Source organism: Pseudorasbora parva, chromosome 14 (assembly GCF_024679245.1).
Source record: "Pseudorasbora parva isolate DD20220531a chromosome 14, ASM2467924v1, whole genome shotgun sequence".
NCBI classification, from domain to species: domain Eukaryota; kingdom Metazoa; phylum Chordata; class Actinopteri; order Cypriniformes; family Gobionidae; genus Pseudorasbora; species Pseudorasbora parva.
The window spans coordinates 15,661,530-15,684,520 of record NC_090185.1 but is presented as its reverse complement, the minus strand read 5'-3'; the positions used below and the strand labels follow the sequence as shown (position 1 = coordinate 15,684,520).

Genomic DNA, 22,991 nt, shown 5'->3' with positions numbered 1-22,991 from the left:
TAATGGTAAAAGTAAGGAAAGGAATTGTATGATTCGTCCTTCTTCTCATTTCCTCAGATACAGCCAAAGTTCCCTCAAAATATGAAGTCAAACTGTAAATACAGGACAAGAGTTGGAAGAAAGAGAACAATGGTGCCGGGCTGTCAAATAGACTGTTTGAGAACAACAAAGGTACTAAACAAATATGCGAACTCAGACGTGACTGATTGCTTTGAAGGTGCACATTCCTGTTGTATGTACTTGAATGCACTTAGACTTGAGGTTATGCTGCAGATCCAGTGATTTCAATAGGGTTGGTGCAAGGGTCAGCTCGCCCAACAATTTAAATTGCGTCTTCACTTACCCTCGTTACAAACCCATAAGGCTTTGGTTCATCTTTGAAACACAAATTAGGATTATTTAATAAAATCTGAGAGGTTTCTGTGAATAAAAGCCAAATATTAATCTGCAATTGTATATCTTCATAAGACTCTAATTAAAGTGCTTGGGATCGCCGGGGAGCGATTGGGGGTTAGGTGCCTTGCTCAAGGGCAACTACGTTTTTTCCTGCTTTGATTGAGAATCGAACCCGTGACCTTCGGGTTAAAAGTCCAACTCTCTAACCATTAGTTGGAGAGTTCTAACCACAACTGCCCTCATGGATTTGTTTTATAATACCTTTATGACTTTTTTAGATTTTCTAAGTTTTGTTTACATGGACTTTTAATGGAAGGACAGAAACATTGCAGGTTTCATTAAAGGGGTCATGAAATGCGTTGTTTTATTGGTTCATGTTTCCTAGGGTCCACTTGTAATGCTAGAATGCTCGAAAATTGTCATAATTTAAAAATAAAAGTCATTTTTCCTACACTGATTTTACCCCATTGCTCTAAATGCCCTGTTTTATGAGGCGTGTCTGCTGGGAAACTTCCGTGTAAACACCCGCTGCTGTGATTGGCTAACGTCTTTCCATTTGAAATAGCTAAATATCTTTCTTTTAGCGGGTTTACTGTTACAGCTCTCATTGTTAACTAATCGTGAAAATGTTGCATTAAATATGGATCTATGGCATTATATTAAGATCGTGGCATGAATGGTTGCAGTGATGATCATTGTATCTGATTAGTTTCTGTACACTAATGAATGCTTCATCTTCACTAACAGTGCAAACGCGATTTAGTTGAGAGATTTGTTGAATAAAACGGGGGCCACTGATAAACTCTCCATTTGATTGACAGCTACAGCGCGTGCTGCTCCTAGCTGCTCCTACCAAGTTGATGTTTAGTCACTGGTTTGATTTACTGACACACAGACAAAGGTCATCTGACTGTACATGAATCATTCCATTTCAGATCAGGCATTACCGTCAAGTCCAGGCAGTATCCTCAACGGCATGTTTATTGCTTGGTAACTCGATCTGGTTTAACACCACGTAGGCCTATGTTAGTTAGGCTACCTATTTTATTGCATGTAATTCGTGAAGCCCCGGTGGGCGGGGCTAAACAGGCAGGGATGAAGTAGGCGTTGATATTCTTCTGATATTGATATTCTTCTGCAGAGATGGCGCTTGCCTCCCTTTGACGTCATAGATCCCCACTCTGAAAAACCTGTCATTTGCTGCGCCTGGTGTCAATAAAAGCTTTTATTGGGCTAACAAGGAAGTTTTCAGTTCTGAAACTTACAGGATATTCTTATAGCATGATTACCTCTAAATGACCTCATGATGATGTCAAAAGCTCAAGGAAAATTTTTATTTCTCAGTTCATGACCCCTTTAAAAATGTCTTATTTTGTGTTTTGAGGATGAGTCTTATAGGTTTGGAATGACATTAGGGTGAGTAAATGATGACTAATATTTTTTTGGTGAACTTGAGGAAGGATGTACTGCTTTGCGCAATTGACACTTCAAAAGTAAGGACATTTTTCATAGAAATGGTTCCAGTTGTTCATTAAATCTGTTATATTCCTACATTATTTCAAACTGAACTATAAACTATATGTTGATAGTTTAACTAACTTTGACTGACTTGCTCTTCAAGATTTCCTTCAAACTGTTGCTCTGCTCTGCTTGTGTCATTGACCTGAAAGTGAAAACTAACCATAAAAGTAGAGTTATAATAATCTCTGCTACACTGCCCACTTAGGGCAACAGTGGATATGCAAGTTATACTTTAGTTTGAACCCATTTTGGAACAATACAATTTGTGATTTACAAGCTTGCATTTCTTGGGCCGGAGTATTGTGTGCTGGTTGGGTTTACACTTTTAAATTCAACTTCGAAGCTGATTCAGACCTCATAACTTTCCTTCCAGGACCACTCCTGCTGTCCAGGATACTTTGGGCATGATTGCTCCAAATGTCCTGGGACTGTGGATAACTGGTGCTCCAACAACGGACAATGCAAGGATGGGCTTTTCGGCAGCGGGGAGTGTCTCTGTAAAGAGGGCTTCCATGGAACGGCCTGCGAAATGTGTGAACCTGGGAGATATGGAAAAGACTGCAAGTCAGGTAACATCTACAAGCAATTTACTATTCTACCATCTTGGAATTCTGTCAATGTTGTTCAAACATTTTCGAACGAACCCTTGTAAAGCAATGGTTTTCATTTGGCAGAATGTCACTGTGAACATGGCAAATGTTTGGACGGTATGGAGGGAAATGGGTATTGCATTTGTTACAAAGGTTGGAAGGGAGAGCATTGCTCTGTTGGTCAGTATTAAGGTCAAACTGCAACATTTTGTTTAAGATAACACGTCTTACCTTAATGAACTTGTTGTCATAAAAATGTGTGTTTTGCAGCGGTTGTTAATGATGCCTGTGGTGGAGTTTGTGATGTCAATGCTAAGTAAGTATGTCAAATTTACCCGTGAGGCACTTTATATGTTTTTTCTTCATCAGTGTTTATAGTAAACAAAAATTCTGCCAGCTGTATCTCAGGAGGTTCAGGGACTCCTCCAACGTGTTCCTGCACAGCTGGTTATCAGGGTAACGGGACTTTTTGCAAAGGTTCGTCTGTGTTTCATTGCTAAGTTTGTCATTTAAGTGTTCTTTCTCACTGACAGTGAAATCCCTGTTCACCTTGTTTACTTTGTTATAACACATTTGGTCTTATTTTGAATGCTTTGCATATGCTTTTCACAGAATTTGACCCATGTGCCTCAAACAATGGAGGGTGTTCCATAAATGCAAACTGCACAAAAACATCACCTGGTGAAAGGATCTGCACATGTAAAGCCAGCTACATTGGTGATGGGGTTATATGTCTCGGTAAAAGAGTGATTCACTTCTTGTAATATCTAAATGGATGGCATGGATCCAATCGTTTAGCATTTAATATTCGAGTGTTTTTGTTGTGTAGTGGGTCTTGCTCTGCTGGCTATGGTTTCTTTGATGTTAGTTTAGTATTATAATCAGCTTTGATTATGAATTTTGTTACCATTTCATGTAAATGTGATATTTGCTGCTTAGGGTGTGCCTCAAGGCTCTGTATTGGGCTCAATTAGTTTTGCATCGTCTGTAAGCGTTTACTTTTTAAAGCGGTGTAATTGTGTTTTCCCTACAGAAATGGATGCCTGCTTAGTGAACAATGGAGGATGTGACAAAAATTCTTTATGCATGAAAACTGGACCAAACAGGGTTTGTGTCACCTTTTTTAGTTCATGCTTAACAAATGTTAATGTTAAGAAGTCAACAATAAGATGTTGAGCATTATGTTTGTTCCAGGTTGCATGTGCATGCAAGCCTGGTTTTATTTCCCAAGGTCATAGATGTCTGGCAGTTAATCCTTGCCGGAAGGTAACAGATTTCAAAGACAGTATCATGGCAAATTATTTCAAATCTATAAGCTATTTTTGTATGCAATCATTTTTATTTTATTATAGGATAATGGCGGATGCAGTGTTAATGCTCTTTGCAGATACACTGGTGATGGGGAACGTAATTGCACATGCTATATTGGCTACAAAGGAGATGGTTTGAACTGTGCAGGGACTGTCAGTAGAGTTAGTATCATTTAAGATACATTTTAGGTTAATTAGAATGATTGATCAAACATTAGAAACAACAACTTCTGCTTTTCAAATGTATGCTATCATTGTTTTATTGCAGGAGCTTCTTCGCATTCCAGAGGCAGCATGGTTGCGAATAAATTTAGGTGTAAGTGCATGTTCAAACATGTAAATTTCTTGATATTTTAAAAATATATTTACAATAATAATGTGAAATATGTGTATGTTATAGGTAAAGAGAGTCCGAGATTTGTACACTCAAGGCCCCTTCTCTGTCTTTGTTCCTCATGCAGATTATGTCGCTAATTTTTCGGTATGCTGTGCTCACACAAACTGCATCACACAAAAACATTATAACATAATAAATCAATTCATATCACCTGATATTCAGGAAGGCCAAAGTTAAGAAGAAACATACAGTGGCAAGAAAACCGCTTGCAGAATCTGTGAAAATGTGAATAATTTTAACAAAATAAGAGATCATAAATTTTTTTACATAAAAGATGTTTACATTTGGTCCATCAGACAAAAAAATAGCTGAATTTATTAAAATGACCCTGTTCAAAACTTTATGAACCATCGATTTCTTAATACTGTGTTGTTCCCTGCATGATCCACAGCTGTTTTTTAGCTTTGTGATGGTTTTCCTGAGCAGTTAAACGGCCAAATGTTCTATTTAGAAAAAACCTCCAGCTCCTGCAAATTCAAAATTTGCTAAATTTTCAGCATCTTTTGCATATTTGAACCCTCTCCAGCAGTGACTGTATTATTTAGAGATCCATCTTTTCAGGACAATCGAGGGACTCAAACACAACTATCACAAAATGTTGAAGTGTTCACTGGTGCTCCCGAAGAAAAAACACCACGCATCAACGCATGAAAACTTTTTGAATTTAAAGATCAAGGTAAATTGTACTTAATTTGTCTTCCAGGAAACATGTAAATATCTCCGGTTGCTTCCGAAGGGCGGTACTAAATGAAACAAATTGATATATAAACAAAATAAAACATCTTCATCCTGGTCAAAGGTTTTCACCCCTAGTTCTTAATGCACCGTGTTTCTGTCTGGAGCATTAGTGAATGTTTGAAACTTTTTTAATAGTTGTGTTTGAGTCCTTAGATTGTCCTCAGTGTGAAAAGATGGATCTCAAAATAATACAGTCACTGCTGGAAAGGTTTCAAATATGCAAAAGATGCTAATCTGAAGAATTTACAGGAACTGGAGGTTTTTTCTGAAGAACATTGGTCAGTTTAACTGCTCAGGACAAACAAGGGACTCCAGAACAACCATCACAAAACCAAAAAACAGACATGGATCATGCAGGGAACGACACAGTATTAAGAATCAATGGTTCATAAACTTTTGAACATTTTAACAAATGCAGATTTTTTTGTGTTGTGGACTAAATCTATTTTTTTTACGTAAAATATCCTATTCAAGATAGTAATAAGTAAAAATAAAACATTTTGTATGATCCCTCTTATTTTCTTAAAATGATTTCAATTTTCACAGATTCTGTAAGTGATTGACTTTTGCTGTGTTAAATATTGATATGTATGTATGTATGTATGTATGTATGTATGTATGTATATATATATATATATATATATATATATATATATATATATATATATATATATATATATATATATTGATTGGATTTTGCTGTGTTAAAAGTTAAAATGATTAACCTTTTTTAATTTAATATCATTTACAGAATCGCATGGATGACGCATGGATGAACACAAGTCGCAGCTTAGACCTGTTGCGTTACCACATTGTCAGTTGTGAAGAATTGCGTGAATCAGACCTCAAATCTGTTAAAGAGGTTGTCACCAGTAGCGGATATAAATTACGCTTCAGCGTTAGAGATGTGAGTACTTGAAGTTTCAAACACATGTAATATTTTCAATACAGAATTTTTATCTGAATCAGGGTCAGAAATGATTGGTGGCTTGGGCCGATGAACAAAAATGGCTTTCAAATTCAAAATATCGGGGCGAGAAACAATTCTTAAGCATACGGTAAATGCCATGACAGATTCAGTTTCTGTGACACCTTTGTAGTGTAAAGATGGCTTTTGTTGTTTTTTTTAAATTGGTAACAGCCTCATATAGTATGATTGATAAATTGAATACATTTAATAATGTGACATATAAATGACAACACAGATACATTTAGTTAGGTAATTATAAAAAGTGCCCTTACAAAGATGAAAAATGCAAATCAATTCCCCTCCCTGAAAAAGTTCATTTCTGACCTTTATCTGAACCATCTGTTTTTGTCTCTCAGGGTGTTGTGTACATCAACGACAATACAAAGATCCTCACCAGTGACATTGAGTGCTCCAATGGAGTCATACATTTGATAGACAAGGTCCTCTTTCCGTACGAACTAAAGGGGAAGGCAGATATCAACACTGATGTATGTAACTCAACCAATGGCTCCACTTTTTGAATTGTCAAAAATACATAAAAATAGCAATCTACAAAAAACAAAACAAATTGTGTTGCAGTTAAACATTACAGAAGCTGCTGAACAATATGGCTTCAAAATCTTCAGCAAGCTCCTGCAGGTAATATTCAGATTTTTGGGGGGTTATCAGACCAGATGCATTATTCTTACAAAAGCATCATGCCTGTGTCTTTATCTAAACAGGATGCGGAATTGATGCATGTGGTCCAACACACCCCCTTTTACCCATTCACCATGTTCTGGCCAACGGATGATGTTTTCAACAGACTCCCTGAGGATAGAAAGACATGGCTGTACAGTGAAGACCATCGGGATAAGCTACAAGCCTATCTCAAAGCTCACATAGTCCGCGACCAGAGGGTATGTGAACCTACAATAAATTCAGTGAAATGATTTAAAACATTTAATGAAATCAAATAAGTATGATGGTGTTTCTATTTGATAGCATCACTGTACAATGATGCTGCCATAAGTACAATGATGCATACCATGTTTTGGTGGTATGTTTCCAGGTAGTTGCTGTTGCTCTTCCTGCTGAGAAAAGCATGAAAACGTTGTTTGGATCCGAGCTCACCTTTAGATGCAACAGAGATTTAACTGTAAGTATTTTGAATGTTTATAAATATCACTAAATTTAAGTCTTTTATATAGTAATGTACCTTTTTTTTTGTTTCTGGAATGAACATTTGTGGAACAAAATATGTATTATTATAAATATTAATACTTTTATTGTGTCTTTGTGGAAAGCCTAATTAATTTCTCTTTCGTTGAATATTTAATACCTAAAAAAAGCCTGAAATGTGAGATTAGAAACTACCTCATGCACTGTAAAAAAAAAAAAAACAATTGTTGGTTTTTGTTGGTTTAACTTAAAAAAGTAAGTAACCTGGTTGCCTTAACATTTTGAGTTTATTGAAATAAAAAATTTGAGTTGATACAATGAAGGAAATTTGTTTAATAGATAGAAACTCAAAATATTATTGTATCTGAACCACATACATTTTTTTTGATAAATTATGAAAATAGCACAATTTGGCATGTTTCACTGCGTCATCAGAAATAAAACACACACAATTACCCAATATGCTTACAAAGTCTTTTAATAATATTTTAATAAAGGTTGTCAAATCTCAAAAAATGTTCATTGTATTAACTCGAAATTTTAAATCATTTTTCTAAATAATTTTTTACAGTGTGCTCCATTGTGAATTAATTTGATGTGTTTTATTGTAAGACATTTGCTTGTAAATTTGCTCATGTCTCATGGACTGATTTTCAGGGCGACATCTTAATCAATGGAAACAACGGCAGAATTGTAGTGCGAAACATGCTGTTCAGTTCAGGAATCGCTCATGGTATTGATCAGCTTCTGGAGCCGCCGAGCATTGGCGCTCGCTGTGATGACTTCTCAAATGTGGAGATAAAGGTACATAAGTTGTTGTTGATTTGAAACTGAGATAATGCTGATGCTCTTACATATTTAAATAAGATTGAAGAAAATGAAACTGAAAAAAAGCTTTAAAAAATGTGTTCTTAAAGGGACTCTGTAGTACTTGCGGTATGTCACCCCGTTGTCCCCTCGGATCACAAGACACAGTGAGTGTATCTGTATATTGTTGATTTGTGGTTCTGTTGCGTTGACTTAACATCAGCAGACAGCACTTTATTGACTTACTTTTTGTTATTCCTTGGTTTTGTTGTTTTAGCAAAACTTAAGCAGTCAGCGCTTTATTGATTTACTTTTTTTATTGTTGGTTTTGTTGCTTTATCCAGAGGCATACCAATAGGGCAGGGAATTGCTGATCATTTAAACAGTCGGAAATGTTAATACAAACACGCAGCAACATCTCTGCACCCCCCTTTCTCTCATTACACTGGTTATGCTTTTGCCGCCTTTACATGCCAAATGTGTGCTATTATTAGGAGCTTATTCAAGTGTGCGGAGTGTGGAAACTGAATGCCGCCTTTTTCTGCATGTAGGTGCCGGTGCGATCACTTGCGTTTTTTCCCTGATAACCGAAAAAAAACCCCACTTAAAATACTTCATTTTTGGTCATATGCTTCATTCGAACTGTGTTAATTTTATTTGTGTGAACTCCCAATAACAAAAAAAAGCAGTTTTGTACAATAAAGAAAACAAGCAGGGTGTGCTTTCTGCTGTCTCGGTCACTGTGACCTGGGGCGCATCACAAAAATGAACCGAAACTCAGCATATACTTGCCTCACAGACATGAAATTTGAATGAATAAATAAATAAATAAATAAATAAATAAAAAAAACTATAGATAGACTGCAGATATGATAAATCAGCATCGTCAACTTCATCTTAGCAGCCAACACTGACTCGGAAAACACTAGTTTATTAATAAACAATTAAAATGTTTCCTTGTTATTTTATACGTGCAGGAGCATTGTTGTTACCACCACACAAAGCACCATAATTCAGTTGAGAATATATTATAAATATAAAGATTGTACTGTATCTTGAAGTTTGTATTATATTGTATCGATTATAAAGATGAAGACTAAGATTTTGTACATCTTATTAAAAAATAAGTTAAAAAATCAGCAATTTATATTCTGTTAGATGTGTTTTGAGTACTTTTTGAATATTGTATAATTATATCTCTGGGTTACTAAAAAATATATTAACAAAAACATATTTTAGAAGGGCCTCATTGATTCATTTTGCCTCGGGCCCCCACCTAATGTAGGTTTGCCTCTGGCTTTAGCAAAACTTTAGCAGTCAGCACTTTATTGACATACTTTTTGATACTTTTAGTTTTTTTTTGCATTAACACAACTTTAGTTGTCTATACTGTATTGACTTACTTTTTGATACATTTTTTTGCTGTTTCATTAACCAAACTTTAGCAGTCAGCACTTTATTGACTTGCTTTTTGTTATCTATTTAACCAAGCCAAATGTATTGTTTGTGGTAATCGGTTGCAAAATGTAAAATGCATTGATCCAGACTGATGTCTTCTTACAGAACAGAACTAGCATATGTAGACGCCCTTATTCACCTTACATGTACAGACGGCCCAGTTATTATGGTTTGTACTCGTACGGTTACGGATACAACTCCTACAGAGATTGGCTTGGCTGTAATCGGGTATGCACGAAAATGACGTGGGATGCCAAGTGCTGTAAAAACCACTTCGGAAGAGACTGTCAAGGTGAGGATTTAACAAACAAGGAACAAGAGGTTAATTAAATGTTGCTTGAAATGATGCAGCCAGAATGTGTTAAACTGTGTGTTGGTTTGTGGTTTAGTGTGTCCTGGTGGTCTCGAGGCGCCATGTGGAGAACATGGAGACTGCGATGACGGGCGCACCGGCACAGGGCTGTGTAAATGTCACAAAGGTTTTGTAGGCACAGGCTGTGAGCTGTGTGAAAAGAATCATTTCGGACCAAACTGCACAGGTAATCCATTCAGCCCTGTTTTAAAACCGTGAACAATTCCTAAATAGTCCAGTTCCTAAATAGTCCAATTCCTTACCCACAGGCATTGGTGAAAAAAAGTGAATGAGACAATAATTATGCAGAGTACTACATAATATGCAGGAACCAGGTCTAAATTTAACAGAATTGCCAGAAGAAATTGGCTTTTGGAAGGAGCTAAAATTGATCTACTAGCCAGTTGTCTGATACCAATTTAATTGCAAATAATAAACCCATCTAAGAATTATTTTCAGTTGTTCTTTCTTAAATTTTTTGCATTAATCTAACAAAATATAATGAGGTTTATGCTTTAAAGAAGAAAATTACAGATTGTGCCAGCCAAAAGGCAAAGAAAAATAAACTTACATTTTCTCAGTCCATGATGTATTGGAGACTGATCACTTTTTATATTGAAATATAGTTTTATGTTAGTAGTACTTTGTGTTAACAGCTATAATTCACAATTCATCAATCTTTTCTCACAGCGTGTAACTGCACCAGCAATGGCAAGTGTGGTGACGGTCTGGACGGTGATGGCAGCTGTTTCTGTCAAGAGGGGTGGACTGGTAAATACTGTGAATCAAAAATCGGTAAGAGCAGGCTTCACATGGAAAACTCTATTGGATGATTAAGATATGTTTAGGGTTAAATACAAGACAAAATCTGTGTAGCTTACCATGAAAAAAATATTTTTGACTTGTTCAACAATGAAAAGAAATAAATTGTTGACCATTATCAACATGGTGCCCCTAAGGAAGCTTCCTTCACGGTGAAGGGAAAGAATATGAGATGAGACGAAAAATTGTCGAGATTTTGCGTTTTCTCGCAAATGTTGTGCATTCCCCCAAAAAACATTTCCCCTTCAAACTTTGTGTATGCTCGCAAAATGTTTGCATTTCCCCGAGAAACTTTGTGTTTGCTCGAAAATTTTTTGCATTCCCTTAAGAAACTTTACGTTTACTTGCAAAATGTTTGAGTATCCCCTTCAAACTTTACGTTCACTCGCAAAATATTTGCATTTCCCAGACAAACTTTGTGTTCGCTCGCAAAATGTTTTCATTTCACCTAGAAACTTTAATTTCGCTACCAAAATGTTTTTTGTTTCCCTAAAGCCCCTTTCACACTGCACGTCGGACCCGCAATATTCCCGGAACATTACTGGGTCGCCTTCTGTGTGAAAGCAACCACGTCCCGGAATTGATTACCGAATTGAACCCGGGTCGGGGACCTAGTAACATTGCGGTATTCGACCCGGGATGAGCGCTGTGTGAACAAAAGCCAAAACTAATGCCGCAACGTGTACGTAGTTATCGTGCGACTCCTAGAGCTTGTTTTTCCAATAATACAACCCTGCAGTGCCAGAAGAGCTAGTCGATGTTTTAAATGCAGAGAGTGTTCGTATACAAAAGAAACTAAAATTAAACGAGCAGAAATGTGCGCAAACTGGACACAAGTCGAGAACACGGAGCTCCTTACTATCCGCGCTGAAGCTGAGATCACTCGCCGTTATACGTCACATCAGGATGTCACGTGTCAACTCGACCCGGGACCATTAAGCGTTGTGCGTGAAAGCGCACATATTACGGTATTTCGCTGGCTGTGTGAATGGACCAAATCTAGCGACCCGGGAACAAATGCCGGGTCGCATTATCCGTGTATTTGCCGGAATTGCAGTGTGAAAGAGGCTTAAGAAACTTAATGCTTGCTCGCAAAATATTTGCATTTCACAAACTTTGTGTTCGCTCACAAAATGTTTGCATTTCCCCAAGAAACTTTAAATTTGCTCCCAAAATGTTTTGTTTCCCCAAGAAACTTTACACTTGCTCGCAAAATATTTGTATTTCACTGAGAAACTTTACATTCGCTTGCAAAATATTTGCGCTTCCCCACAAAACTTTGCATTCACTTGCAAAATATTAGTATCCCAGAGAAATTGAGAAGTTTTCTATCAAGTGAATTATTTAGTCTTTTTAAAGCATTTATTTAACCAACACTCTCTTTTGCATTTTATTCAACAGAAGTCAAGCCGGTCTGCTCTCCCACATGTGATATCAATGCAGTATGCCTCCCTAACAATCGGTGTGAATGTGTGCCGCCCTATGGCGGAAATGGCATCAACTGCACAGGTGGGTTATGAATTGTGTGGGAACAATTGTAAGAATGAGTTGTATTAAGAACAAGAATGATAACTATAAAAACACACAATATTACTTGTCTGTCACTTTAAATGCTCAAGCTCTTTAAAATATTTTAGATTCTGATTGGCTATCATTTATTAGCTCATTATAAAAACTTGATTCCAATAATATTGTTTTTTTTTGTGATCATTATAGTTGTGGTGTGAATGATAAACTTTATACTAATTGATTGATGTCTCAATCTCAAACTTGAACTCACTTAAGAGTTTAACTCACTTGAGTCTTACTGCAAGTGTTGTTTTACAGAAAAAAATTATTCATACAAATTTTCCTTACTTTCCTTCCATCATTTTCCTTCTCAAGTAATTTATCTTGATTTAAGAATTTTCAGATATTTGCAATGTAAAACAAGAAGAGCATACATTTGTAGTTTTATTGTGGATGATTCCCAGTGGATAGGGTTGCCAACTTTCTGAAATGGTGTGTTGTTATTTTTGGTGTATTTATTTTCTACACCAAGGTAGCTATATTAAATATCATCTTTTAAAAATTATTTAAAAAAAAGGTTTTTTTTATCTTTTTTTTTTTTTGGTCAGGAAGATGCATAGATAGCCATATGTAAAGAATATAACTGAACATCTTTGAAATTTCAGCCTGTAATTTTTGTATTTATTTTTTTACACAATGGCACTTACATTTTTTTTTAACAAAATTTTGTTGCAACCATGTATGAATAAATAAAAATGCATATTTTTCAGTTAAACATTTGAATATGCTACAAGTTACGTAAACATAAAATATGTTTGAACAATAATCACGTTGTTTGTATCCGCCCAAACTGATTTACCAAAATCAAACTGCGAACAGTGAAGGGGATTTGCCGTTAGCACGCGAGCCACGCGCTGTGAAGCCGGCAACGGTAGAGGATTCTGATGGGTCTTAAAGCCTTCCGCGAACGAATATGTCCACAAATCAAACAATTTTTTATCTCAAAGGAATGATTCATTTTCAATTTAGTGCATATGTCATGAAAGGCATACGGAACGCTTCATTGATGCCTTAAATATGGGACGATTCCCTATTATACGGAATGGTTGGCAACCCTACCAGTGGATAAAATCACATTTCGGCCTAAATTGTGTTTTTGTTTTTTAGCTCCGGATCTTTGCAGTGAATATAACGGAGGCTGCCATGAAGAAGCAGACTGTTTGCAGACTGGTGTCAGCGTTAACTGCTCCTGTCGTACCGGATACTCTGGAGACGGACGCATCTGCTTGCCCATTAACCGATGTGTAGAGGAGGTGAACGGTGGCTGCAGCGATTTCGCAGAATGCATTTTCACTGGACCTGTATGTGAAACTACTACTTTTCATTGTTGTTATTTGGTGAGAGCTGTGAAGGTATGTAAAATGTGTAACATTTACCTTATGACAGAGCGAAAGGCGCTGCGAATGTCTCACGGGCTACGTGGGAAATGGAATTCAGTGCTTGGAGAAAGTGGTGCCCCCTGTTGACCGCTGTCTGGAGGATAACGGCGGCTGCGACCCCAAAGCGATGTGCAAAGACCTTCATTTCCACAGTACGATTTCAAAAAAAAAAAGTCTTAGTATTTAAGGCAAGAAGCAAAGTTTTAGTGGTACTGCTGAAGTGGAGATTTCAGACTCACCACTTTTATAGATGTGTATTGTAATCGAAAACTATAGAATCAAATAGATAAAGTGTAATAAACACTGGATGTTTAAATTCCACTGGTCTGAAAATGGTCCGAATAGCCTAAAATTCTGTAGTGTCTTGCCTTAAAAACAAAAGCTTTCATTCTTGTGTTTCAGCAAAAACAGCAGGTGTTTTTCATCTGCGCTCATCTGAGGGGAAGTATAAACTCAATTTCAGCCGAGCACAGGAAGCTTGTAAGGCCGAGGGAGCCACTCTTGCTACGTTCTCGCAGCTCTCTGATGCGCAACAGGTGACTATTTGACCCCAATTTAAGAGTGCACATATCTTGCATTTAAGGTGTCGAAACAGCAAAGCTTTTCAGCTTAAGGTGCTAAAAAATATTGATGCCCAATTTTCCAGTAAAAAAAATCGAAATATTTATTAGATCATAAATTTACACGAAGAGAAAAACTTCACCACTAGCCACTTGTTTTCCCCCAAAAAATCACATAACATTTTGTTAAATTCAACTGTTTATGAATGGACATTATAAAATAAAACTTTTACTTTTTATTCATCAAAGAATCCTGGAAAAAAATGATCACGTTCCACAAAAAGGTTAATACTGTTTTCAACATTGATAATGACAAATTTTTCTTGAGCACTAAATCATATTAGAATGATTTCTGAAGGATTATGTGACTGAAGACTGGAGTCATGGCTGGCTAATTTACGTTATAAAATAAAGCTTTTCTTCTTTTTCCAGTTGGGAATGCATCTATGTGTGGCAGGATGGATAGACGGGAAGAAAGTGGGCTATCCGATCCGGTTTCCTTCTGCTAAATGTGGTGACAATCATGTTGGTATTGTGTTGTACAAAGAGCCAGTCAATGCCAGTTGGCCGTATGATGCGTACTGCTACAGGATGAATGGTATGACTGTCAGGAAATGCTTCTCTTTAACATTTTACAATATCTAAACATCTTGATGTCAAATGACAGACATTTTTCTCTTTTACAGAGGTTTCTTGTGAATGTGGACCTGGATACATTGGAAGTGGGGAATTCTGTAATGGAGACTTGGCTTCAGTTGTTGCCTCCAGTTCCAATTTTTCAGTGTTTTACACAGTAAGTGGCCTTAAACCACAGAAAATAATGTCTGTATTTACAGTGTTTACTGTAAACATGTGCTATGCATTACAGTAAACTCAAATATATATAGTAGACCTGTAAATTGTTCAAAAGTTTGGGGTTTTCTGACTGAAATTAATACATTTATTCAGTAATGACACATTAAATGTATCAAAAGAGACCATAAAGACATTTATAATGTGTCAAACGATTTTTATTTAAAATATATTCTGTTATTTAGACATTTCTGTTTATCAAGGATTCCTGCATTTTTTATTATTATCATGGTTTCCTTAAAAATGCTAATCAGCACATAATAACGTCTCAGTTACTTATGGTAACACTGAAGGAGGAAATGGAGAAGTCATGTCACAGCGCGGGTATAAACACGGAAGCAGATGCATATCTTTGCTTTTCACCAGCCAAGCTGGTGAACCGGTCGCAGCAAAGATATAGCTGCTAGTGCAACGGGACATGACGTCTCCATTCTCTCCTTCAGGGGACGAGGGTTACCATACGTAACCGAGGTGTTCCCTTTCAGTTAGTCACTCTCATCATCACGTCAGAGATGACCCGATGAATTGGTATTCCTAAATAAATGCCATGCTTTGGGCCCTTTCAGCGCCCTGGGGGATATGCTTATGCAGAGAAAGTCAACACTGCTGTTTCTGCATGACCCACCCAGCGAGACTATTGGATAACGCTAGGAAAGCATGCCCCTTCTAGCGGAAAGGGAATGCTGCAGAAGCCACGGTAACTATGTGGAAGTTACACATATGGACTGCCGGTTAGGGTAGTACAATATATGGAATGTCTCTAAAGTGGCTCCAGCCTAATTAGGGGGAGACAACACTGGCAGAGACGACAGAGCTTGCTCTGTCAAGGGAAAGACACTGGCTAGCCGACAGGGTAGCGATACCGTAGAAGAATACACATATGGGGTCGCACTAGCAGCCTAGGACAGGTTCCTTAATGCATACGAGTGTTAAGCCTGGCACCAGATGCTCCACCACGTCTGACTGCCGGGGGTGACAGAGGAACTCAACAGGGTTAGCCGTTTCTGGGTTCACCTTCTTGAGCAATTAGTGCATGTATCTAGCCAACCAAGCAAGAATGGCGCAGCAAGCCAACACTTGAGCAATTTCACCACACTGTTGTGTCTACACGAAGGCTATAGAATCTAGTGAACATATTAGGTGTCGCCCAGTCCGCAGCTCTACTAATATCTGTTAGCGATGCGCCTTGAGCCAATGTCCAGGAGAAAGCAACACTTCTAGTAGAGTGTCCTCTCAACCTGAATGGACAAGGCACATCTTGGGTTTGGTACACCAAGACAATAGCATCCAATCTAGTGGGGTAACCTCTTCTGATATGGGATCATAGGAAAGCACAACTCTGACTGGGCATTTTCTGGGGTTTTCCTGGCAGAAAGAACACCTCTCAACGAACAGGTTCCACTTCAATGCATAGATGCGCCTCATAGAGGACACTCTAGCGGAAGTGATGGTGTCTACCATGACTGGAGTAAACCACCTAGAACCTTCACATCCCATCCAGGGACCAGACATGGACTTTCCAGAGGTCTGGATGGGGGTAACATTGGGTTCTTTGTCTCTAAGAAAATGGATCCTTCCTCAGAGGAATGAGCCAGAGAGGTGCTGTCGAGAGGAGCATCAGTTCTGGGAACCAGGTCTGGTTGGGCCAATACTGCACAATTATGAAGACCTGCTTCTCGTCCTCCCTGACTTTGCACAATGTCTGTGCAAGAAGGCTCACTGGAGGAATTGCATACTTGCATAGGCCTCAGGGCAAGCTGTGTGCTAGCGCATCTATACCAAAAGGGAATAGAACAACTGGCAATGGGACAAATCCGGAGAGGCAAACATGTCTACCTGTGTGACTCCAAAGTTATGCCATATCAGCTAGACCACCTGGGGATGGAGTCACCACTCTCCCGGAAGCACAGGCTGTCCTGAGAGCATGTCAACTGCACAATTGAGAAGGCCTAGGATATGAATGGCACGAAGGAACCTCAGATCCTTCTGACTCCAAAGAGGAGATGGCGGATGAGTTACCACATGTGACGGGAGTGTAGACCAACTTGATGGTTGATGTACGCAACGGTCAGAGTGCTGTCCATATGGACAAGTACGTGCTTGCCCTGTAGCAGGCCTTTTAGGTGACTCGGCTCAAATTGCACTTCCAGCAACTTAAGGCAAATGATATGCCAATGCAGTTGAGGCCCTGTCCACAGACCTAAAACTGCATGCCCGTTGTATGGTGGCAGAGGCATCCGTGGGAACCACAGCATGTTTGGACACTTGTTCTAAGGGAACTCCTGCCCAAAAGAAACAAAAGGTCTAACCACAGCTGTTAGTTTGGCAAGGTTTTTCAGGTGAGCTGTCTGGTTGACTGAGTCCAGCTCCATACTGAGATAAGAGATCCTCTGCACAGGGGAGAATTAGCTCTTGTCCCAGTTGATCCGAGGACCCAACAGACTGAGATGCCTGAGCCCCATATTCCTGTGTTCACTCAAGTCTTTTCACGAGTGGGCAAGAAGGATTTTTTCGTTGAGGTAGTTAGGGATGCGAATGCCAAGTTCTCTCAGGAGAACAATGGCCGCCTCTGCAACCTTCGTAAAAACACAAGACGACAGGGCCAGCCCGAAGGGCAAGACTCTGTACTGATATGCCCGACCCTCGAAAGCAAAACCTGTGTTGAGGAAGAATCGAGACATGAAAGTACACATTCTTCAAGCCAATCACTGCAAAACACACTTGGGAATAAATGCATTTGAAAATGTGTTTCTATGTTAACATCTTGAACATCTTGAGCATTTGAAGGGCCCAGTTCAAGAGACACAGGTCCATCCCACCGTAACCCATCACCTTTTTTAATAAAATGAAGCAGTACCAGCCATACCAGTGGGACCAGGGACAGGTGGAGGGCAGGGACCCGACTCGAGAGGCATAGTGTCCCGATGTGGGGTCTGAGTGCGCAATGTGTGCGTGAGAACGCTTGCTTGCATTTTCGAGCATTGCACACTGTCTTCCTCACCTCTTTGCTTGTGAAGACAGGAACAAAAGCGGTGAGGCATAGCTTCGCAGGCTGTTATTCCCGAACTCACAAGACCCAGAGATGTTAGAAAATACTTTTTTACTGAAGTTTTTGGGTTCGTAAAGAAAACAAAACAAAATATTTTCCACATGGCCCTCCTTCATGGAGGGAGTTGAGCAGTCACCATCTCCCGGGGAGCAGTTTCTTCCTCCTCTGGGTCACCTGTCTTAGGGCCGCTTGCGTTTCCTCTTACCAGCAAATTTACCTGGGGCTTGGACAGGCTGGGAGCTTCTCTTGCGGGTGGCCCTCTGCTGCCTAGGTGCAGGCTGCTGCTGTGGCTGAGCAAGGACGGAGGTGGCAGTTGACCGATTGGGCAGGATGTGCTTGATGGCCTCTGTCTGCTTTTGGGCTGCAGAGAACTGCTTAATGCTTAAACACAAGAGACAGCGATCATGATCATCCACCTGAGGCAGATATTGACCAAATCCAGAAACGTGTGGGAGGAATGTCATCTTGAAAAAGATGCAGCGTCACACCCGTGTTGCTCTTTTAGAGATTTTGCGCTCTCTAGTGCTGAAGCATGCAGGGGATGACCACGGCACACCAACAGGACGAAAGGTGCAAGCCTGTTGTGTGCACTCCACTCTCGTTGAAGGCGCTCACTCTTACCAGCTTTCAAACAGCCCTTGAACACTCTCTCACAGCGCACACACCAGCTGTAAAAACAGCTCTCTGTGCACTCTCACAGCTCACATATCAGCTGTGAGAACAGCTTTGAGATTGGGGTCACCACTGCAAATGCCTTCACACCAGCACCAATAAGAGACAAGCTCTCTGAAAACAGCAGATGACTTGTATCAGCAACAGAAAATAGAGCTGAACACATCTGCTCACCTCCGAAGCAAAATGCAAAGATATGCAGCATCCGCTTCCGTATTTATACCCGCGCTGCAGGGGGCAGAACGCGTGATGCAAAGTTTCATCCCAAAGTTCATTGGCTCGTTTAGTTAAACTTGAAAAGGATCCCTTGCGTGATCCCAATTTGTGACCGACTGGAATGGAACCAGAATTTGCTTTTTTGAGCAGCAAATTCAGCATGTTAGAATGTTTTCTAAATGATCATGTGACACTGAAGACTGGAGTAATTATGCTGAAAATTCAGCTTTGATCAGAGGAATAAATTACATTTTCAAAGCTGCAAGCAGTAATAAATGAAATGGCCCTTGCACCCATGCAACCTCCACCTCTTAGCACTTAGCCAAGTGTTTCATGATTTAATGTTTTTATGATTTTGCATAGAAAATTCAAAATTTTCTTCCTGTTGGGTTTTCAGATTTTGCTCCCTGGGACTTTTTTGTAGGTATTGGGCAGTTGTGTCTACAAAATTTCATATTTGTACGTGAAACGTAGCACAAATAGCACTTACCTTAATCTAAATTTTGTGTTTGGCGCTATCGAGCCATTTTATGCTCGATATGGTTCTGAAAACCATATCAGACTTAAATGTTAACCACTTCTGACGTGTGTGCAAAGTTTAATACATTTTCGAGTACGTTCACTCTCAACCGTCAATCACTAAAAATGTGATACTTTTCGGAGAACATTAATAATGGACCGAGCAGTTAAAATAGAGTCACAATCGTTGCTCTGGCTCTAAATATGTACAAATAGAAAACTGTTATTTTAAATTATACTACATAATATTTTACTGTAATTTGGATAAAATAAATGAAACCTTGGTGTGCACAAGACGTCTTTTAAAAAAAAAAACGTAAAAAAATATTACTGACCACAAATTCTAAAATATATTCTTGTTAGTCACTTAAAAATTGTTATTTTAATAAAAAATGACAAATTATACCTGTTGATTATTTATACAATGTCAAGAAAATTAAACGGATGGAAATAAAGTACTCAAGTTAGTAAAAGAGGAATTTGATCAAAAAAGGATTGTTTTAGAAACCAGCTAACACCTCAAAGCATCCCAGAATTGATTGAATCCTAGATGTTTGTGCTGTTTCCCTCCAAAAATAATGCCTCTTCCTGGAGGATGATGTCATCAAAGAACTGGCCTTTCTAATTAAAACCATAAGACTAACAGGATGGAAAGAGTGGGCACAGGAAAAACTGACTAATATAAACTAACACATTCCAAAATAATTTAGTTAATCATTTTAATTAAAGAAAAAAAAAACGAAGCAATAAAAATCAACTGTGGTAAATAGATTTGTGTCACTTAATTAATGCCAATAGAAATTAAGTCATGTTCAACCAGGATTATTCTAATTTCATAACAATGGAGTCACGTTACTGTTGGTTTCCTTCTACAGACTTTACTGAAATATGCAGAGGATGGAGAAGAGGGCAAGAACCTGCTGAAGTCCTTGTCCGACAAATCATTAAACATTACAGTTTTCGTACCACATAACGGTGGTTTCACTGCAAACAAGGTGATTATCAATATAAGCCAAAAAATAATTTTCATATGAACAAGTGTGGATGAGTCAGAGAAAACTGAGCGGAAGAGAACTAACAAAGACAAGAGGAATCAGTAGGACACGCTCTCTTTCACTGCTGGCCTTGATTCAGTTTATTTCCTTTTTCAGACTTTATCATGGAGGGATTTGCTGTATCATATATCCAGCATCAATAGTCTTCAATACTACGAGGACATGAAGCACAACACAGTAATCCAGTCTCGCCTGGGCTCCGACCTCATTGTAACAATTCCCTCCAATTCCACCAGTCAGGCTGAGGTAAACAAACCTCAGCAACTTTACACCGCTTAGAGGTCAATTGGTAGACAATGTCAAGCAATCTGTGTGCTTTATTGGTTTCCACAGAACTCTCAACCCCCAAAACTGGTGAATAATAAGGTTATATTGGACTGGAACATTCCAGCCATCAATGGTCTAATCCATGTCATTGATGGGCCTTTGAGAGCACCTTCTGTTCCAGTAAGTGGCCACTTTTGTATTTGTACAGTGGAGTATATTGGAGAACTGCTTTGCTTTATGGATGTACAGGCAGAATTTATTAGAGAGGATCATAGATAATTGCACTGATGGTTTAGATTGCAGCAGTTATGCTTTGCACTTTTCATCTATCCACCGATGCATCCATCCATCCACCCACTCATACATCAATCTATCCACCCACTCATGCATCCATCTATCCATCCAAATGCATCCATCCACCCACCCACGTATCGAATCCAACCATTGATCGATTGATCCACTAACCCATACATCTATCCACCCACTCGTGCATCCATCTATCCATCCAAATGCATCCATCCACCCACCCACGCATCCATCCAACCATTGATCGATCGATCCACTAACCCATGCATCCATCCACCCACTCGTGCATCCATCTATCCATCCAAATGCATCCATGCATGCACCCATCTATCCATCCACCCACATCCCCTTGCATCCATCCACCTAAGCATCCATCCAACCACCTACCCACTCCAAAATGTAATCTCAACATATTTGAAATTTCGGTAACACTTTAGTATGGGGAACATATATTCACTATTAACAACGACTTTTGCCTCAATAAACTCCTAATTTACTGCTTATTAATAGTTAGTAAGATTTTTCTTCGTTTTTCTAGCATTTAAAGTTTAGGTATTGGGTAGGATTAAGGGATCTATACACATAAATTCAAAATTTTAATTATTATTCATAAAAGTAAGTTACATATAGTGAAATGTACAATCTAATTTTTAGGTGCCAGCAGTCCTTCCAATCTCACAGTCCAGCGGCATCGCAGTGACCACTGTGTTGATTGTCATCGCCATTGTTTGTATTATCGCCGGGCTCGCATACTATGTCCTTAAGCACAAGAATGATGCCTTTCGCTTCCAGTATTTCAAGGTAAATTGAAATCTCTGTCTGTCTCAAAATATAATCTCAGAATTTCAATGACAAACTTCTTTTTCCAGCCCCAATGTTCTGAATTTGTTCTGAATTGTCTTAACATTTGAGTCTTATACAAATCATTACTGGTTACACCATATTCCTAAAAACATTTTCTTCTAATATTTTTGATTAACAGTACATTATGGAACTTTTGGCACTCTAGCAATTAAAACAACCTCAAAATTGCAATTGAATTTTGCAGAAGAATATTGTTTTGTTTGTGCTTTGGCTATGTGCGGATGAATTTGACCCTTCACAATAGATAATGCTTTACAATGAACTCTGTTAGAGAGCTACATACAACAATTTATCAGTTCAATAAAACACCAGTTGAGTAATAAAAATTACATTTATATTCCTCAGTTCTTGCCATCTCTGAAAAGCCAAGTCTATGTTGATTCTTGTTTTATTACTATCTCTGTCTTGCTCTCTTTTGGCCAGCAGACTCGGGATAAAAAGCAATGAAAACCAACTGAAGTGAAATCATTTAAAATGATAACCCAGAAAACGAAATAACTTCATTTATGATGAGAATTTTTTTTTTTTTTTTTAAAGATAAATGAATGTAATGTCTTATTTATTGTTCAACAGAATGATGATGAAGATGGTGCTTCCACAAACCCTGCTTTAGTATCCATCCCAAACCCTTTATACAGTGGCCACAGGGCGTTTGCAGAACCATTTGGGGTAAATATAGAAAGTCCTATGTACTTGGAATTTTAACAAATTACAATTTTTTCTACTGGTCAAACACATTTGTAGGTGATTCTTCTCATCCAATTTGTTTGTTTCAGGAATCAGCTGCTACAGACACACCCAACCTCCTTGACTAGCACAGACAGCAGCGTTGAACTCCTCTCTCTTTGTTTACCTGCAATCAGCTAACTACTACAGAGAACCTGGCCTCAACACTTTTGTATAGGGTTGAACCTAAAAATAAAAGACCCTAATTAAGTCCTAGACAACATCAACCTACCATGGTGCTTTCAGTTCAATAAAGACATCTGCTAAAAACATTGGTTACATTTGTTTACCTGTTGTTTTTGAGAGGGTTCTTGGCCAATTGTAAAGGAAATCAGCTGTCCAGGGACTAAAACCTGGGGTCTCATTAATATATCCAACTGCAATGCATAATCCCAAAGGTCTCGTTGATATAATAGAAGGGTATTTTTGTCTTGT

At 38.5% G+C, this 22,991-nt stretch overlaps 1 protein-coding gene across 1 annotated transcript in view; it reads left to right on the top strand.

Moving 5' to 3' along the window:
* Positions 1-22,831, top strand: part of stab1 (stabilin 1) — a 49,253-nt gene extending 26,422 nt beyond the window's left edge. Inside the window, exons 37-69 of the mRNA XM_067415615.1 lie at positions 58-171; positions 2,291-2,486; positions 2,592-2,687; positions 2,778-2,823; positions 2,905-2,984; positions 3,120-3,245; positions 3,541-3,614; positions 3,702-3,773; positions 3,860-3,979; positions 4,086-4,133; positions 4,218-4,298; positions 5,704-5,859; positions 6,279-6,410; positions 6,502-6,561; positions 6,645-6,821; positions 6,974-7,060; positions 7,741-7,887; positions 8,001-8,057; positions 9,454-9,640; positions 9,738-9,887; positions 10,391-10,495; positions 11,924-12,031; positions 13,199-13,392; positions 13,478-13,622; positions 13,873-14,006; positions 14,463-14,628; positions 14,717-14,823; positions 20,214-20,333; positions 20,490-20,639; positions 20,727-20,840; positions 21,621-21,767; positions 22,404-22,499; positions 22,607-22,831. Of these exons, the coding sequence (XP_067271716.1) occupies positions 58-171; positions 2,291-2,486; positions 2,592-2,687; positions 2,778-2,823; positions 2,905-2,984; positions 3,120-3,245; positions 3,541-3,614; positions 3,702-3,773; positions 3,860-3,979; positions 4,086-4,133; positions 4,218-4,298; positions 5,704-5,859; positions 6,279-6,410; positions 6,502-6,561; positions 6,645-6,821; positions 6,974-7,060; positions 7,741-7,887; positions 8,001-8,057; positions 9,454-9,640; positions 9,738-9,887; positions 10,391-10,495; positions 11,924-12,031; positions 13,199-13,392; positions 13,478-13,622; positions 13,873-14,006; positions 14,463-14,628; positions 14,717-14,823; positions 20,214-20,333; positions 20,490-20,639; positions 20,727-20,840; positions 21,621-21,767; positions 22,404-22,499; positions 22,607-22,645 (3,831 nt within the window). The 3' untranslated portion in view covers positions 22,646-22,831. The remainder of the gene's footprint in view (positions 1-57; positions 172-2,290; positions 2,487-2,591; positions 2,688-2,777; positions 2,824-2,904; positions 2,985-3,119; positions 3,246-3,540; positions 3,615-3,701; positions 3,774-3,859; positions 3,980-4,085; positions 4,134-4,217; positions 4,299-5,703; positions 5,860-6,278; positions 6,411-6,501; positions 6,562-6,644; positions 6,822-6,973; positions 7,061-7,740; positions 7,888-8,000; positions 8,058-9,453; positions 9,641-9,737; positions 9,888-10,390; positions 10,496-11,923; positions 12,032-13,198; positions 13,393-13,477; positions 13,623-13,872; positions 14,007-14,462; positions 14,629-14,716; positions 14,824-20,213; positions 20,334-20,489; positions 20,640-20,726; positions 20,841-21,620; positions 21,768-22,403; positions 22,500-22,606) is intronic.
* The last annotated feature ends 160 nt before the right edge of the window (positions 22,832-22,991 follow it).